This window comes from Rana temporaria, chromosome 4, assembly GCF_905171775.1.
Source record: "Rana temporaria chromosome 4, aRanTem1.1, whole genome shotgun sequence".
Classification (NCBI taxonomy): domain Eukaryota; kingdom Metazoa; phylum Chordata; class Amphibia; order Anura; family Ranidae; genus Rana; species Rana temporaria.
In genome coordinates, this window is record NC_053492.1 from 263,715,607 (window position 1) to 263,733,274 (window position 17,668).

The 17,668-nt window shown below is 43.1% G+C and overlaps 1 protein-coding gene across 3 annotated transcripts in view; it reads left to right on the top strand.

The window, feature by feature from the left end:
* CEP57L1 (centrosomal protein 57 like 1) overlaps positions 1-7,760 on the top strand; it is a 71,973-nt gene extending 64,213 nt beyond the window's left edge. For all 3 annotated transcript variants that reach the window (XM_040350210.1, XM_040350211.1, XM_040350212.1), the window contains 3 exons: positions 1,339-1,483; positions 7,238-7,498; positions 7,535-7,760. In XM_040350210.1, coding sequence (XP_040206144.1) covers positions 1,339-1,483; positions 7,238-7,471 — 379 coding nt within the window. In that variant the 3' untranslated portion in view covers positions 7,472-7,498; positions 7,535-7,760. The remainder of the gene's footprint in view (positions 1-1,338; positions 1,484-7,237; positions 7,499-7,534) is intronic.
* Positions 7,761-17,668: the final 9,908 nt, after the last annotated feature.

Consider the following 17,668-nt stretch of genomic DNA (forward strand, 5'->3'; position numbering starts at 1 on the left):
GTAATTCTGGATGAACCCCAAAAGGGTGCACCAGCTTCTTGCTCCACCATCTCTTGGTGGCTCAGGCAGACCATTATCCAAACTTATGCCGGGTACAGATGATCGGACATTCTGACATTAAAACTGTGGATTTTTTTCCGATGGGTGTTCGCTCAAACTGTCTTGCATACACACGGTCACACAAATGTTGTCGGAAATTGCGAACGTCAAGAACGCGGTGACGTACAATACTATTACGAGCTGAGAAAAATGAAGTTCAAGGATTCCGAGCATGCGTCGAATTGATTCTGAGCATGCATAGAATTTTTGTGCATTAAATTGTGTACACACAGTCGGAATTTTGTTGTCCAAAAATTTGAGAACCAGCACTCCGACAGCAAATGTCCGATGGAGCATATACACAGTCGGCTTTTTCGACAACAAGCTTACATGGAACATTTGTTGTCGGGAAATGTGTACGCGGCATTATAGTCTCATGGATTGGAATGTACTCTTTCCTGTCAAGGCACATTCTACTAAATCGGAGTGCTTCTTGGGTGATTGGGTATCAAACAACGGTTTCCCAGATGTGCAAGGCTGCCTCCTGCTCTTCTTTTCACAAACTCTCTCCAAGTCCTTTTAAGGTAGATGTTGAGCTCTTATTTGATGCCAGCTTTGGGGCATAAGGTTATTTGAATGGCTCTTTGAACTGTAGGTCGTTGCATGTTTCATCTTTTTTGGGGCCTGCTAGTGTTTCTCTTTTTTTTTTTTTTTGCTGTACTGCCCACACTTCAGTCGAAATGCTTTAGGACATGCTGAAGGTGAAATATTTTCCGTGTCCCTCAACGGAAAAGGGAGAATATAGGATTTTTATATTGGCCATATAAAATGCACCCCGACCCCACCTACCCTCTCTGATTATGTTCTGGGTACTGCTTTGCTACAAAACTGAAGCATGCAAGTAGTGGAGGTGTTATTCTGGGTTAGTCTACTGATTTTTTTTGCCAGTGTCCATTCTATTCTGTAGGCAGCAATATTATCCAGTGTTGAAAGACTTAAAGAGGAACTGCAGTCTGCTCACATAATTTGTAATAAAAAACATATTTGCCATTCTAAAGCTTCCCTCGAACCACTTTGCATCTTATTTTATATATACTGTAATTCTGTACTTGCCAAATATGCTGCAGAAATCTCCCTCCACTCAGTCTGGCTGCAGCAATTGGAATTGCAATTGGAAAGTTAAAAAAGCATGTCTAAAGGTCTGCTTTAATGTGTTCCTCCGTGTAATCCTTATTTCTACAGTGTAATTATTATTTTTCTTGTGTGTGTGTGTGTGTATATATATTTTTACCTCCTAAGTGAACATGATGAGCTGTTGAAGCAAATAAATGAAACAAAAGACATTAATTTGCGTGAAGATTTAGAACGGGAGATGGAGTGCCTTGTTAAACAAATGGAAAACAAAAGTGACCAAATACTAAAGCTGAAGAGGCATCAACAAAATGTAAGTGATTTGCCATATCCTATAATGCAGGCTTCATGTCTATAGCATATTGCGTTACTGTATATACCATAATGATAGCTACAGTTGCAATAAAAAGTATGTGAACCCTTTTGGAATGATATGGATTTCTGCACAAATTGGTCATAAAATGTGATCTGATCTTCATCTAAATCGCAACAATAAACAATCAGTCTGCTTAAACTAATAACGCACAAAAAATTAAATGTTACCATGTTTTTATTGAACACACCATGTAAACATTCACAGTGCAGGTGGAAAAGGTATATGAACCCCTAGATTAATGACATCTCCAAGAGCTAATTGGACTCCTGTTGGCTGACACCTCACTCCAATCAATGAGATGAGATGGGAGGTGATGTTTACAGCTACTCTGCCCTATAAAACACACACCAGTTCTGGGTTTGCTTTTCACAAGAAGCATTGCCTGATGTGAATGATGCCTTGCACAAAAGAGCTCTCAGAAGACCTACTATTAAGAATTGTTGACTTGCATAAAGCTGGAAAGGGTTATAAAAGTATCTCCAAAAGCCTTGCTGTTCATCAGTCCATGGTAAGACAAATTGTCTATACATGGAGTAAGTTTAGCACTGCTGCTACTCTCCCTAGGAGTGGCCATCCTGTAAAGATGACTGCAAGTGCACAGCGCAGACTGCTCAATGAGGTGAAGAAGAATCCTAGAGTGTCAGCTAAAGACTTACAAAAGTCTCTGGCATATGCCAACATCCCTGTTCGCGAATCTACGATACGTAAAACACTAAACAAGAATGGATTTCATGGGAGGATACCACAGAGGAAGCCACTGCTGTCCAAAAGAAACATTGCTGCACGTTTACAGTTTTCACAAGAGCACCTGGATGTTTCACAGCAGTACTGGCAAAATATTCTGTGGACAGATGAAACCAATGTTGAGTTGTTTGGAAGAAAATCTCAACACTATGTGTGGAGAAAAAGAGGCGCAGCACACCAACATCAAAACCTCATCCCAACTGTGAAGTATGGTGGTGGAGGCATCATGGTTTGGGGCTGCTTTGCTGCATCAGGGCCTGGACGGATTGCTATCATCAAAGGAAAAATGAATTCCCAAGTTTATCAAGACATTTTGCAGGAGAACTTAAGGCCATCTGTCCACCAGCTGAAGCTCAACAGAAGATGGGTGTTGCAACAGGACAACAAACCAAAGCATAGAAGTAAATCAACAGAATAGCTTAAACAGAAGAAAATACGCCTTCTGGAGTGGCCCAGTCAGAGTCCTGACCTCAACCCAAATTGAGATGCTGTGGTATGACCTTAAGAAATCGATTCACACCAGACATCCCAAGAATATTGCTTCACTGAAATGGTTCAGTAAAGAGGAATGGTCAAGAATTACTCCTGACCGTTGTGCACGTCTGATCTGCAACTACAGGAAACGTTTGGTTGAAGTTATTGCTGCCAAAGGAGGTTCAACCAGTTATAAATCCAAGGGTTCACATACTTTTTCCACCTGCACTGTGAATGTTTACATGGTGTGTTCAATAAAAACATGGTAACATTTAATTCCTTGTGTGTTTTTATTAGTTTAAGCAGACTGTGATTGTCTATTGTTGTGACTTAGATGAAGATCAGATCACATTTTATGACCCTATTTGTGCAGAAATCCATATCATTCAAAAGGGTTCACATACTTTTTATTGCAACTGTAGGTTATTAGATTAATAAATGTATAATAGATATTATGTTTAACCTTCTCTACTTTTATAGATACAGTTTAAGTTTTTAAATAACGAATGCAAAGGTTTTTGTTTGACTGCTACCTATATCGACCATTCCAATAACAGTGTGCAAAGACATGTCGTTGCCTCAATGGAAGTGGGTTGCTGTGCATTACAGCACACCATTTTTATTTTGGAATTAACTAGTCCCCAAAGATTCAGTTGACTAGGAATTAGGGTTGCACCGATACTAGTAGCCACGGGAGGGAGTGGAGGAGAAGCATCTGTCAGCTGCTTTATTAAAAGGTATACAGGGAAATCGGTGCTTGTAACTGCCCACACTGATCATTCGTGAGGCTAAGTGCCCCCCCCGCTACGCTGAGGACGCAGATATCGGGTCAAGTATCAGAGCATTTGCACAAGTACAAGTACTCGGGCAAATGCTTGGTATGGCTCAATTGCACTTGGTTGCTTTAGCCCTACTACTGCTAAACCAGCACTTTAATCCAAGCCACTGTGACAGGTAGGGTTTCAATGAAAGTGCACATAAATCTAGATTGTTAAAACCAACATGACAGAGGGTATAACAAATCTTGATGCCTGAACACAGTTTTGCAACTTTGACAAAACTGTTGGTAAAACTGTTCATATCATCCCAACTACTTAAAGCGGGAGTTCACCCGAATTTTTTTTTTTTTTAACATTAGATTGAGGCTAATTAAGGGGAGCAGAAACGGGTATTTTGTTTAAAATCAATGCCGTACTTACCGTTTTCGAGATAGATGTTCTCCCGCTGCTTCCAGGTATGATCTTCGGGACTGGGCGTTCCTATTTGATTGACAGCCTTCCGACGGTCACATACAGCGCGTCACCAGTTGCCGAAAAAAGCCCAACGTCGGTGCGGCTCTATACAGCGCCTGCGCACCGACGTTCGGCTACTTTCGGAAAATCGTGACGCGCTGTATGCAACGGTCGAAAGGCTGTCAATCAAATAGGAACGCCCATACCCGGAAACGGCGGGAGAACATCTAGCTCGAAAAAGATTTTAAAAATAATACCCGTTTCTGCTCCCCTTAAATAGCCTCAATCTAATGTTAAACATTTATTTTTTGGGTGAACCTCCACTTTAATGTATGCAGGTGGATTATGCCTTGTTATTTTCAGGACAAATTGGACTTTCATTTGGTGGTAAATGGTAATGGATATCTTCCGTGTGTGTGTGGTGTGTGGTGTGTTTTTTTTTTTTTTTCTTATATTCAAGGAAAACTGGCCTAAAATAGTAAAAAATAATAAAAATCATGTTCCTAAATGTAACTGTATATTTCTTGCCATTACCATAAACTATTGTAAAAGAAGAGCCTGAAACAAATTTCCGTTCCTGATAACCACATCAATACCACATACTGTATGTGTTTGTTGTGTATGGGCTCAGAAACAATAGTGCACATTTTGCAAAAAAAATAATAATTATCCTACGTAAAACACACACTGACACTGATGCAAATTTAAAGAAAAAACTTTTTTTTTTTTTTTTTTTTTAATCCTACCTAAAATTCACTGACTCTAACATTGACACTGACCTAGATAAATCCCTGATTTAACTTTTTTTATTCATCTTTTTACACACATTTTTATTTGTGTAGGTTTTTCTCCTCTAGCAAGGAGGAACAAAATAACACTGTGGGCTGGATTCACAAAGAGTTACGCCGGCGTATCTATGATACGCCGGCGTAACTCGGAATCTAAGCCGTCGTAAGTTTAAGTGTATGCTCAAACTGAGATACTTAAACCTAGCTAATATCTTGGGGTGCAATTTTTCCGCTGGCCGATAGGTAGCGCTTCCGTTGATTTCGGCGTAGAATATGTAAATTACTAGATACGCCAATTCACGAACGTATGCTTGCCCGTCGCAGTAAAGATATGCTGTTTCCGTAAGAGTTACGCCGGCGTAAAGCTGCCCCCTAGGTGGCCTAGCCAATGTTAAGTATGGCCGTCGTTCCCGCGTCGAAATTTGAAAATTTTACGTTGTTTGCGTAAGTCGTCCGTGAATGGGGCTGGACGTAATTTACATTCACGTCGAAACCAATACGTCCTTGCGGCGTACTTTGGAACAATGCACACTGGGATATGTACACGGACGACGCATGCGCCGTTCGTAAAAAACGTCAATCACGTCGGGTCACCAATCATTTACATAAAACACGCCCTCATTTGAATTAGGCGCGCTTACGCCGGCCCCATTTACGCTACGCCGCCTTAAGTTAGGAGGCAAGTGCTTTGTGAATACAATACGCTACGCCGCCGTAAAAATGCGCCGATCTACGTGAATCCAGCCCTGTATCTTTCTCTCTATTCAAAAGGGAAAAGACACATAGGGGTGGGCTGTACAGTGACTATAAAAGGCTATCACAGAATTAGTACAAGACCCGGGTGACAGCCCATTTTCTATGATGTGCAGCATGCTCTCTACTCAAATACATGTACACATATAGGCGGCCTCAAGAAAGAAGACCAACTTCAGTTGGCAACAAGGGGATAAAACTTTTTTCAACAGAAAAATACAGGCTTTTAATGCATCGCTTTTCTCAGAAAATTCTAGTTTCCCTGCTGACTCTGATTTCAATGTTTTCTGAAGACTCATTCAAGTATATGGACTTAAAAAAAACAGCACTTCCAGCTTCCCTCCTCTCCCGCTGACTGCTATGGGGGATCTGTCAGGATGGAGAGCGGAGGAAGGGGCCAGTAAATGACATCCTTTTCTGAATGTGCTCCTCTGCCCCCTCTCTCCTTCTCTGGTCCCCCCGCCTCAGATCTGTGAGGATGGAGAGCAGAGGAAGAAGCCTGTAAATCTGTCATTTACCAGCTCCTTCATTTTCCGACTGCACAGAGTCAGTGACAACTGTGTTTATGATGCTTCAGTGTATGAATGAACAGGAGCCTCGGTCTCCTGTTCTTTCATCTTCAGTGCAGCCAAGGCTGCAGAAAAAGGGACTGGGGAACCTGTGTTCTCAGTCCCTTTCTCTGTCTCAAATGGGAGATGTCAGGGGTCTGTTCAGTCCCCTGATATCTCACCAAAACCAATAAAAAAAAAACTGACACTGCCCACTACCCCCCCCCCCCCCCCCAAAAAAAATGTATTTTATTCTATACTGACATTGTCCACTGTCTTACTGATGCCATCCACTGGCTCCTCCCCCAGAAGCACTAAAAAAAAAATTAAAACATTTTTTTTTTGCAAGTTTATTTTTTCTTATTTTTTTAAAAGTAATAGAAATATAATAATAAAAACAAAAACTTACTGACTCGTGCACTGCCCTACTGCCCCCAACCTTTTAAAAAGTGAAGGCCACTCAAGTGATTTGGTAACCGCTTGTGGGCTACAATAAAATGAAATGGTTCAGAATTTTTTATTTTGAATAGCGTAATAAAGATTTTAAACAACAATCAGGATCATCATTTTCCTTGGGACCAATCTCCATTGGATGTTTATTCAGTCACAAAAAAGAAAATGTACAGGCGGACCCCGATCAGACCAATCGTGTGAATGAGGCCTAAGGCTGCTTTCACACTAGTGCTCTGCGGTTTATCCACACTGCAGGTGCTGTGCATGACACCTGCGACTTTCCTGCTCATATATTCCCATTGCTAAACTAAGATGTTTAATGAACTGCCCCTTTTATCATGAAGTTGCTTCTGGCATTGCTGGCTGTTGGAAAGGTTTCTGTCCCAGGCGGAGTGATGCCTGGGACAAGAGTTGGCGCTGTAAAGGAAGCATCAGCATATGCGGCTCCTGCTCCCTGTGCAGCTGCTTGCTTCCTTTGGCGCCGGCTCCATCCTCTCTAATGATTTTGGTTAGCAACCTGCAATCTGAGCTTGCCGACCCTCCATCCGAGACCAGGAGGTCATGGGCCATATGTTGAACAGGTGTTCTATACTATTCTTACTTCCTGGTAATTTGTGAATAATAGTATCACATCACTGTATATGTTTTGTGACCAGCATTCTAAACCAAACCTATGTATTAAATTCTACCTTTTTTTAGGTTCTTAGACTTAAGAATGCAGCTTGGTCCATGAAGAAACTTTCCTCCAAAGCCAGATCTGCTGTCTCAGGACAGTCTTGCAAAACAGACAGTGATGTCACACCTGGGAAAAAGCAAGAGGCTCCAGCAAGAGGCACTCCAACCGCCAATAGCAATGCTGCCCTGCAGCTGTTAAAAAACGTGCAGAAGATTCAAACAAATTTAAAGAGGGATGATATCATGTGGGAAAAGTGAATTGTTTTTGTATTTATTGCTTTTTGCTGTGTGTGTGTGTGTGTGTGTGTGTGTGTGTGTGTGTGTGTGTGTGTGTGTATTTCTAAGGTCTACATTCTCAATCCTGTGCGTGTACAGTGACTTCCAGTGCCTATTTATTGTTAATATTTTAAATAAAGATTTTTAATTTGGTGTATTTGTATCCAGAATGACGTACATATGTGTATTTGTTCTATACTCTCAATAATTTATTAAATTTTTGTACCACTGCTGATACATTTCAATAATATATGCTCTGTTTATATGTACAGAAGGTGTCTGCTTATTTGAAATCAACAATACAATTTTGTACAACGTTATCCTGCCTCAGTCACATGACTTTTGGATAAAATTATACATCAATTTAACATCTGTAAATGGGGGGGGATTGACACAAGGCATAACTGTTTACTGCTCTCTGCATATTTTCATGTACAATAGCTTGCTAGAATGCTTATCTATGCAGCCATTAATTGCTGCTGGGCCACTGATTACTAGCAACCATATTGGGTAACATGTCCGAAACTGGCGATTTTTGCTGCAACCTACAAGAGCTGAAAAGTAAACTGCTTGGCAACAGACCTACAGATCGCTTGGAATTTTAGTGACACAGACCTTTCTTTGCAATTCTTTCTTATATTTTCCTAGCAAAAAAAAAGCTAACAGAGAGAGTCTGTAGACACTAGATAAAACACTAATGTCACAGCTTTTAATCACATCCTATGTACATGTTGAAGTGTACCAAGCACACGCGGGCATAAGACTGCATAACTGTGACGGTATCGGTATGATATCCCCGTCAACGTTCCCTTCTTCCCATAACGAAAATCACCCCAATATTCCACAAGGAGGGATATCCCTGGAATCGCCCAGAAAGCCACACATGAGACAAACTTACTGCTTGAACAACACAGACTTTAATGTTATATCACACAGCTTATATGTCATTTCCAAAACTGTTACAATGACAAATCTCCGCCCCCCTCACACTGGGGCTTCCATACAGATGACTAGGTAGACACGACGGGGCCGATGCTGAAAACACATTTTCTTTAGACAATGACATCAGTGACGCTGAGCACTAGCTGTACTGAATACATCAACCAGACCGCTCGACCCCGCATATAGAGAGATAATTACCACAATGAAGCAATCAGAATAATTAACACAAGCCACTTAAACACAGATCTCCTTCACACAACACAATAGATCAATTAACCTTTAGAAATAGTGAGGGGACATTAGCACGTCAATAACCTGTCAGAGGAATGAATCGCATGAAATTCCTTTCTACCTCTACCCATATGGCTAGCAGGGAGCAGTAAACTGAGACATATAGGCAAATGTATCACAATAACATAAATTATAAGAATGCACAACCGACCACAGTAATAAAAGGCTGTATGCAGATTTACGCCTCTGTAAACCCACTACTCTATGTTCAGAATAGGGCCGAAACAACTAATCGATTAATCGATTATGAAATTAATCGATGGGGTTAAAAAAATTAGCCCTTTATAGTCCAAAAAAGCAAATGGCTGCTGTAAATATTACTTTCACTGTCCCACAGTAAAAAAATTAACCCCTTACAGTAGCGATTATTTGCTCTTTTTGTACTTATTTTTGTTTTTTTAACCCCATTATGTTACTAAACATCTAATCGTTGGTTGCAGCCCTAGTTCAGAATGTATGGCTTTGCGCATGTGCAGGTTTACACAAAGTAGCGTAGTAACCCTACTTACAGCACTTTATTACTATGATCAGCTGTATGTGACAGCTGTGTATCCTTGGCGTGGAAAGACACCCACAGGTAGTTAATTGGCCTTATACTGCCATGTGCACGAGATCTTACTCTTCTTGTCCCACAACACCACAGACAAAAGTAAAACTTTTTCCCCAGTCTTCTTCCAGGACAGCCCTTGAGAGATGAGTCCCTCCCATCGACACAGGAAACACATTGCCAGTCAGTTCAAAAGGCGGTCCCTCAGGTCCCTGGTCAGTCATTGTTTTCTCCGTCGGAGGGACATGTTGCCAGTGGAACATGGAGAAGGACTTCATCTCTCAGAGGCTGCCTGCGGGGAAGGGAGGCCGTATAGAAGGACTGGGTCCCATCCGTTCGGCTCCTAGGAAGTCTCACCTTTTGGGGCTCGGGTACCGTCCAGCAATACCGGAGCAGACCCGTTTTTCTCCTCTTCCCGGTGCCGATGTGAGCCAGTGGCAGAATGGGGCGGTTCCCCCAGGAGCAGGGTGAGTGGATTCTTCCATACCAGCTTCTTGCTGCTGTCGCAGTGGGTTCGGAGATGCTGGCGCGTCATTTTCGTCAATCGCGTCATCACTGTGCGCCGAGACTTCCGGGTCTCCGTGGCGCGTAGAGGAGTGAAAAAGCCTGCGCTGAGCCTACTCATCCCTGACCTGCGTCTAGCGGTACCGGACTAGCGGCATACGGAGAGACAAGGGGACACCATGGAGGCTAATCCCCAGGACACTCCGGAGGATGTAGGCACCAGCTTAAACCAGGTAGGCTGCTGGGCATGCCCTGTACTGGTGGTGTTTGTAGGCTAGGTGTGGTGGCTGGGTATAGTTACTCCATGGGGGTCACTGTCCTGGGAAACAACAGTGGTGGTGGCAGCACGGGTGTCTCTTAAAGGAAAAGGGGTTGATTTCAAGTCCATCTATTTCTTTCCATTACAGGCTAAGGAGGCTTCAAGGGAGGACAAGTCAGGCCGCAGGAAGTGCCCTAATTGTGGAAGCAAATTATCCTCAGGCTCTGACAAAACTTTATGCAGGCAATGCATTGCATGATTGTTGAATTTAGAGGCAGACTCCCCCTTGGCCAAGTTCCTTAGCTCATTTAAGAAAGAGATGACAACTTTTAAATCCCTTAGGGACTTAATTTCAAATGTTAATGTGTCTGCTTCCACCAGTAGCGCAGCTGCAGTTTCCCCTTCACCAAGCCCCACAATATCTAGCTCCGGGGAGCCCCGTACAGTAAGGGAGCATAGCCCCGGGTTAGTTAGGCCTGAATCTTCTGACTCAGACCAGGAGGAAGATCAGGTCGCAGCTAACAAAATCACAAAATATAAATTATCTATTGAAGAGGTAGATGAATTATTGAGTGCTATCTATGATACACTGGAGATTGAGGAGGAAGAGGCTCAATTATCCAGGCATGACAAGATGTATGCTGCCCTGGGCAAAAAGAAGACCAGAGTGTTCCCTATTCACAGTGCACTCTCTGATCTAGTTCGCAAAGAATGGGCTGAGCCGGATAAAAAAGCTTTCTTCCCAAACTCTCTCAAAAGAAGGTTTCCCTTTGACGAGAACCCAGAGGCAGTCTGGAATAAAAATCCTAAACTTGATGCCCCTCTGTCCAAGGTATCAAAACAGTCGGATCTGGCTTTTGAAGATATGGGTCATTTAAAGGACCCAATGGATATAATGACTGACAGTCTTAAAGAGGGCTTGGGATGCTTCATTGGCAGGACTGAAACCAGCATTAGCCACTTCCTGTGTTGCTAGGAACTTAGAGTTCTGGTTATCACAGTTTGGAAGAACACCTCCAAGCAGGCACTTCTAGGGAAGAGCTCTTAAAGACATTTCCAATGCTCTTCAAAGCTACTAGTTTTATCTCTGACGCTGCAACAATTTACAGCTAAATCTGCGGCTCTTTCCGTGGCAGCCAGAAGGTCCATATGGATGAAGACGTGGGGGGGGGGGGGGGTTACACCGCATCTAAGACACGTTTATGCAGTGTCCCATTCACTGGGGATTTAGTCTTTGGGCCTGAATTGGATACCACCCTGGAGAGAACGGCGGACAAAAAGAAATCTCCCTAATAAAAAGAAAAACTTTCAGAGTATTTTTCATCCCTCTAAGGAACCAGAAAAAAACAGGAAGAGTTCAAGCCCAAAAAACATTGGACAGGGCAAAATGGGGAGAGGGGGCATACTTTTTAACTGCCCCAGTCAAGATCCCAAACCCCAGTGACGTCAGGGTCCTTGTGGGAGGAAGACTAAAGAACTTTCTTCCACAATGGGAATAGACAACCTCAAACAAATTTGTTCTGGACATAATCAAAAGAGGTTATGCACTGGAATTCTACAGCGAACCACCATCCAAATTTCTGGTGACAAAACTACCAAGTCACTCAGAAAAAGCCAGGGCTCTATCCCTACTAAGAGGAGATATGGTGGATCAAGAAGTATTGACACCAGTTCCTATTCACCAACAGGGGGAGGGTTTTTACTTGCACATTTTTGTAGTAAAAAAGCCCTCAGGGAAGTTCAGACTGATTATGAACCTCCGACCCCTGAACCTCTCCATCCGTTACAAAAGATTTCGGATGGAGTCAATTTATTAGTTAAAAAATCTTCTTCAGAAATAAGTATTTATGGCAACCCTGGATTTAAGGGACGCCTATCTGCATATCCTAATAAGGAAGGAATGTCAGAAATTCCTTTGTATTGCGATTCAGATAGAATCATGAATTTTATCATTTTCAGTGCAGAGCCCTGCCCTTCGGTCTGTCGTCGTCTCCAAGAATTTTTTCCAAAGTTCTTGGGGAAGCATTGGTCCCCTTGAGACTCCAGTCAGTCTCAATCATACCATATCTGGATGACTTGCTCCTCACAGCCCACTCAGAGAAGAAACTCTGCCAGGATTTAGAGTTAACACAACACAACACAACCTGAGACGCCTGGGGTGGATTGTCGGTCTAGAGAAATCCAAAACAACTCCAACACAGAATATTCTGTACTTGGGTTACAAAATCTTATCGGTGGAACAAAAGATATTCTTGCTGGAAGAAAAGATATCCAATCTGAATCAGAGGATGTATTTTCTTCAAACCAGTCACAAATGCACAGTAAGCGAGGTCATGTCGGCGCTTGGTCTGATGACGGCAGCCATCCCGGCTGTGCAATGGGCCAGATTCCACCAGAGAGATCTACAGAGATTTCTGTTGGAACAGATAAAGGACAAAGGTCTAGAAGCATCCCCACCAATGTGAAACGGTCGCTCTGGTGGTGAAAGGACAAAGAACCTAAACAAAGGAGTTCTCTTGGTCCTTCCTATCACATCCACTCTGACCACGGATGCGAGCAGTTGGGGTTGGGAAGCCCATCTCAACACATTTTGGGCACAGGGCAAGTGGACACCAGAAGAGAAAGTTTTCTTCCAATTGAAAGGAGTTAACGGCAATCCTAGGAGCTCTACTGGCATTTAAGGACAAGCTACAAGGTCACCACCTTCAAGTCCGATCAGACAATACGACGGCGGTGGCTTATGTAAATTTAATGTTGGTAGCAAAAAAGATGTTTCAATGGGCAGAAGTTCATCTAAAATCCATCCCTGCAATTCACTTGAGGGGCGAACAGAACAACACTACAGACTTCTTGAGTCGACAACTAGTTTCGAATCAAGAATGGTCTCTACATATGAAAGTTTTCAACCTCATAACAACTCGCTGGGGGATCCCAGAGATAGATTTGTTCGCAAGCAAAGAGAATACAAAGGCTCCCAATTTCTGCTCACTATACCCAGGAGATCAACCCTGGGAGGTAGATGCCTTACAGATACCCTGGACCTTCAGTCTGGCCTATGCGTTTCCACCGCTTCACCTCATTCCGAGGGTCTTGGCCAAGTTTCTGGCAGAAGAAACATGTTTAATATTGGTGGCACCTTTTTGGTTCACAACATTACTGAAGTTGACAGATCAACCACCTTTGAGGCTCCCATGCAGACAAGACCTCCTGTCACAGGGTCCCCTCTTGCATCCTCAAGTACCCATGCTGGTTACTTAGGAAGAGATTTTGAGGGAAAAGGGGTTATCAGAAAAAGTGATTCAAACCCTGCTTCAGAGTCGAAAACCAGTCACTCGAGCTATCTACAGTCAAATTTGGAAAAAATGTAATTCCTGGTTGGCGGATCAGGGAAAAACCTAACAAAGATATAACAAATATCTTGCAGTTTTTACAGGACTGGGTAGACAAGGGGTTAACCCCTAGTACTATTAAAGTACAGATAGCGGCCCTAAGTGTTTTATAACACTTAAGGAAGATCCTCTTATTTCCGGGTTCTGTAAAGCAATCACTAGACAGAAACCAACTAAGATCAAAATAAATCCAACTTGGGACCTGTCGGTCGTCCTCAAAGCCTTCTTGGGAACTCCATTTGAACCTATATCGGAGGCCTCTTAAAGACTACTTACTTTCAAAACAGTACTCCTTGTGGCAATCGCTTCAGCCCGCAGGGTCAGTGAAATACAAGCTCTCTCCATTACGGAGCCCTTCCTTCAAATCCTTGAAGACAGAGTCATCTTAAAAACAGATCCTGGGTTCTTGCCAAAGGTAGCATCCAAATTCCATAGGTCTCAAGACAATGTTCTCCCTTCTTTTTGCCAGAACGCCTCAAATGAAAAAGAAAGGCAGTTTCATCTTTTAGATGTAAGAAGGTGTATCCTAGAGTACTTGGATGCAACCAAATGTTTTAGACCGGCAGATTCTTTGTTTATACTTTTTTCTGGACAGCGTAAGGGACAAAAAGCTTCTAAGGTCACTATAGCTAGGTGGATCAGGCTAGCTATAGCAGAAAGTTTTAAAATACAAAATAAAGATCCTCCTGGGGGTGTTAAAGCCCACTCCACAAGGGCACTTTCGGCATCCTGGGCTGAAAAAGCTGGTGCCACCCCAGAGCAAATATGTAAAGCAGCCACGTGGTCAAGATTCTCCACCTTCACAAGGCATTATAGACTGGACTTAATGTCTAGTCAGGCTCAGGCTTTTGGGAGGAAAGTCCTCCAAGCTCTGCCCCCCCCCCCCCAATCTGGTGAGTACTTGGGGATCCTCTCGAGAGCTGTCCTGGAAGACGACTGGGGAAAACCGGAGATAGTACTCACAGGTAACTCCTTTTCCAGTAGTCTTCCAGGACGGCACGATCCCACCCTTAAATTATGTTGATGCATTAACATGTTAACCTGTTGTGGTTATATTTTTCAGTTCCATCCTTCGGTTCTTGGTAAGTGACTGGCCAGGGACCTGAGGGACCACCTTTTGAACTGATTGGCAATGTGTTTCCTGTGTCGATGGGAGGGACTCCATCTCTCAAGGGCTGTCCTGGAAGACTACTGGAAAAGGAGTTACCGGTGAGTACTAACTCCGGTTTTTATTTTTGCTATTTAGTAGTAAGTTAAGTAGGGGAATGTTAGAACCCCTGTCAACTTTTCATTGTTGTCTATGCTCCTTTTGCAAATTATTCCCCACTTTGTCTGGTAAGCTGGCAGGACTTTTAAAGACAAATGCGCCAAAATAATAAATTATATGTTTTATTGGAAATTGTTAAAACAAGAGATTCAAAGCCTTTTAGTTAAACTACAATTGGTGCAAGTGCAGAATGATGCACAGTAATTGGAACACATATAACCATTTGCTCTGTCTACAGAGTATACCCAACGCGTTATCGAGATATAGCGTTATTCCTCTTCTTCAGAAATATGACAATACACTGACCATGTGGGTATAATGAAATATCCCTAAACCGCATCACTTAAAAATAAGGATTTTTTGCTGCCATGGATCAACCAAGAGTCCATAGGGTGAGGAGCAGGGAGATCCAGCCAATAGTACTCACAAAGGGCACCCAACCCAGCTCCAAAAGAGACACCACTCCACAGACCAGCAGATGGAGTAGATCTCTGCCTTTGGGATAGACACAAAAGGGGCTGAACCTGAAGCTCCAGAGTACCCAAAAGGGGACACCTCGGAGGGACAGGGTACATCAATTTATTCCATTCACTTTAAAGTTGCCAGCCAAAAAGAAAAAGGTCAGAAATAGATTGTCAGAAGCACAGTTTAGGAGATCTGCATTGAATAGGTGGAGATGGCCAATCTTGTCAGCCGTGGTAGATCATGTAAGCCTGGAGACACCCAGGGGTAAGGCGCTGTCTCTGTTAATTATTGATACTATTGTTTTACCCACTCACCCCTGAAGAAGAGGAATAATGCTATATCTCGAAATGCATTGGTGATATGCTGTAAATGTGTGTTCCACTAGACAGAGCAAGTGGTTATGTGTTCTAATTAACTGTGCACCATTCTGCACCACATCAATTGTAGATTTTTAACTATTTACTTTGAATCTACTGTTTTAACAATTTCCAAAAAAACATACATATTTTTTATTTAACACTTGATTATTTTGGACCGTTTGCCCTTAAAAGTCTCACCAGAGGGTTTTCTTTGTAGCTTGTCTAACCTAGGGATTTGGGCACTTTTTCCTACCTTTCCCCATAAGCTTTCAGCACACCTTTGAGGCCTCGTACACACGGCCGAGGAACTCGACGTGCCAAACACATCGAGTTCCTCGGCCAGTTCAGCACTGAAGCCGCCGAGGAGCTCGGCGGGACGAGAGCTCCCATAGAACAACGAGGAAATAGAGAACATGTTCTCTATTTCCTCGTCGAGCTCCTCGTCGGCTTCCTCGGCCGAAAGTGTACACACGACCAGTTTCCTCGGCAGAATTCAGCCAGAAACTCGGTCGGAAGCTGAATTCTGCCGAGGAAACTGGTCGTGTGTACGGGGCCTAACACTTTGTCTGGTAAAACATTCTCTGAACAGAAAGGGAAACCTTGCTATCTCCTGCCAGGAGCTCATCCCCTTTGGGGACACACTGAAGTGGCGATGAGGACATCTGGAGCTAGAGGGTGGTGTGCACCAAGCTTTAAAAAAAATTGTGTCTTTACAGGCATTGGTGTTTTTCTTCAGGCTGTAAAAGCACCTCTATGTACAGTGCCTTGAAAAAATATTCATACCCCTTGAAATTTTCCAAATTTTGTCATGTTACAACCAAAAATGTAAATGTATTTAATGTGATAGACCAACACAAAGTGGCACATATTTGTGAAGTGGAAGAAAATCGGAGTGGAAGGCTGACTGCAGGTCAGTCTGTATTTGTAGGAGTCAGGAGGTATTTAAACCCGCCCTCTGTCCTCCTTCTGGGCGACAGTTCTCTCGTGTGCTGTGCCTGTTATCGTCATTTCTGGTGCGACCCGTCTGACGTCACTTCCGGGTTTTCGTCTCTGATAGGAGGACGTGGGCCTGCGAGAGGGGGCCCCGTGTCTACCGTTTTTCACGTACAGGATTCAGGAGTCAGTCGGGGGGTCCACAGGTGGGCGGCCACCTCCATCTGGTCTGTATCGGGCATCTACAGGCTGAAGAGCTCCCCACTGAGTGATGGCGGTCTCAGTTGTCTCTTCTCCTCTGGCGGCGGCGCAATCTTTTCTGGCCCCACACATTTGGGAACAGCCAAGTATTGTTGTCATTGGCTCCAGCCCCTGTTTATTGTGTTTTATGTGCTGACACATTCATTCTATGGCACATCGCAACGCCAATTGTTAGCCAGCTGCACTCACCGGATGTAGTGCCATAAGTGTCACAGCCTGTGAGTCGCACTCTGGTGACGTCACCCGCTCTCAGCGCCCACACTAGTCTGGAACCTTTCATGGGGAGATGTTTTGTGCTCAGCCCCCCCCCCCCTCAGCTTCTCATCACATCAGTGGGCTTCTTCCTGCAATCTCCCCCTGTCCCAGGATTTTGGTTGGAGTGTGTGTGTTCAGGTAGTGAGCTGCTGTTATGTTTCTCATGTTTTTACATTTCTTGTGTGTTTGTCCCTCGTGCCTTTACGTTTCTCGTGCTAGGTATAGTCTCATGCGATTAAGTTTTTAATGCGTTTACGTTTCTCATAGTATTCATGTTCTCATGCGATTACGTTTCTCATGCTGCTCAAGTTCTCATGCTATTACGTGTCTCTTGCGATTACGTTTCTCATGCGTTTACGTTTCTCATGGTATTCATGTTCTCATGCGATTATGTTTCTAATGGTATTCATGTTGTCATGCCATTACGTTTTCTCAAAATATTCATACCCCTTGAAATTTTTCAAATTTTGTCATGTTGCAACCAAAAACGTAAATGTATTTTATGTGATAGACCAACACAAAGTGGCACATATTTGTGAAGTGGAAGAAAATCGATAAATGGTTTTCAATTTTTTTTTACAAATAAATATGTGAAAAATGAGACATGCATTTGTATTCAGCCCCCCCTGAGTTAATACTTTGTAGAACCACCTTTCACTGCAATTACTGCTGCAAGTCTTTTTGGGTATGTCTCTACCAGCTTTGTA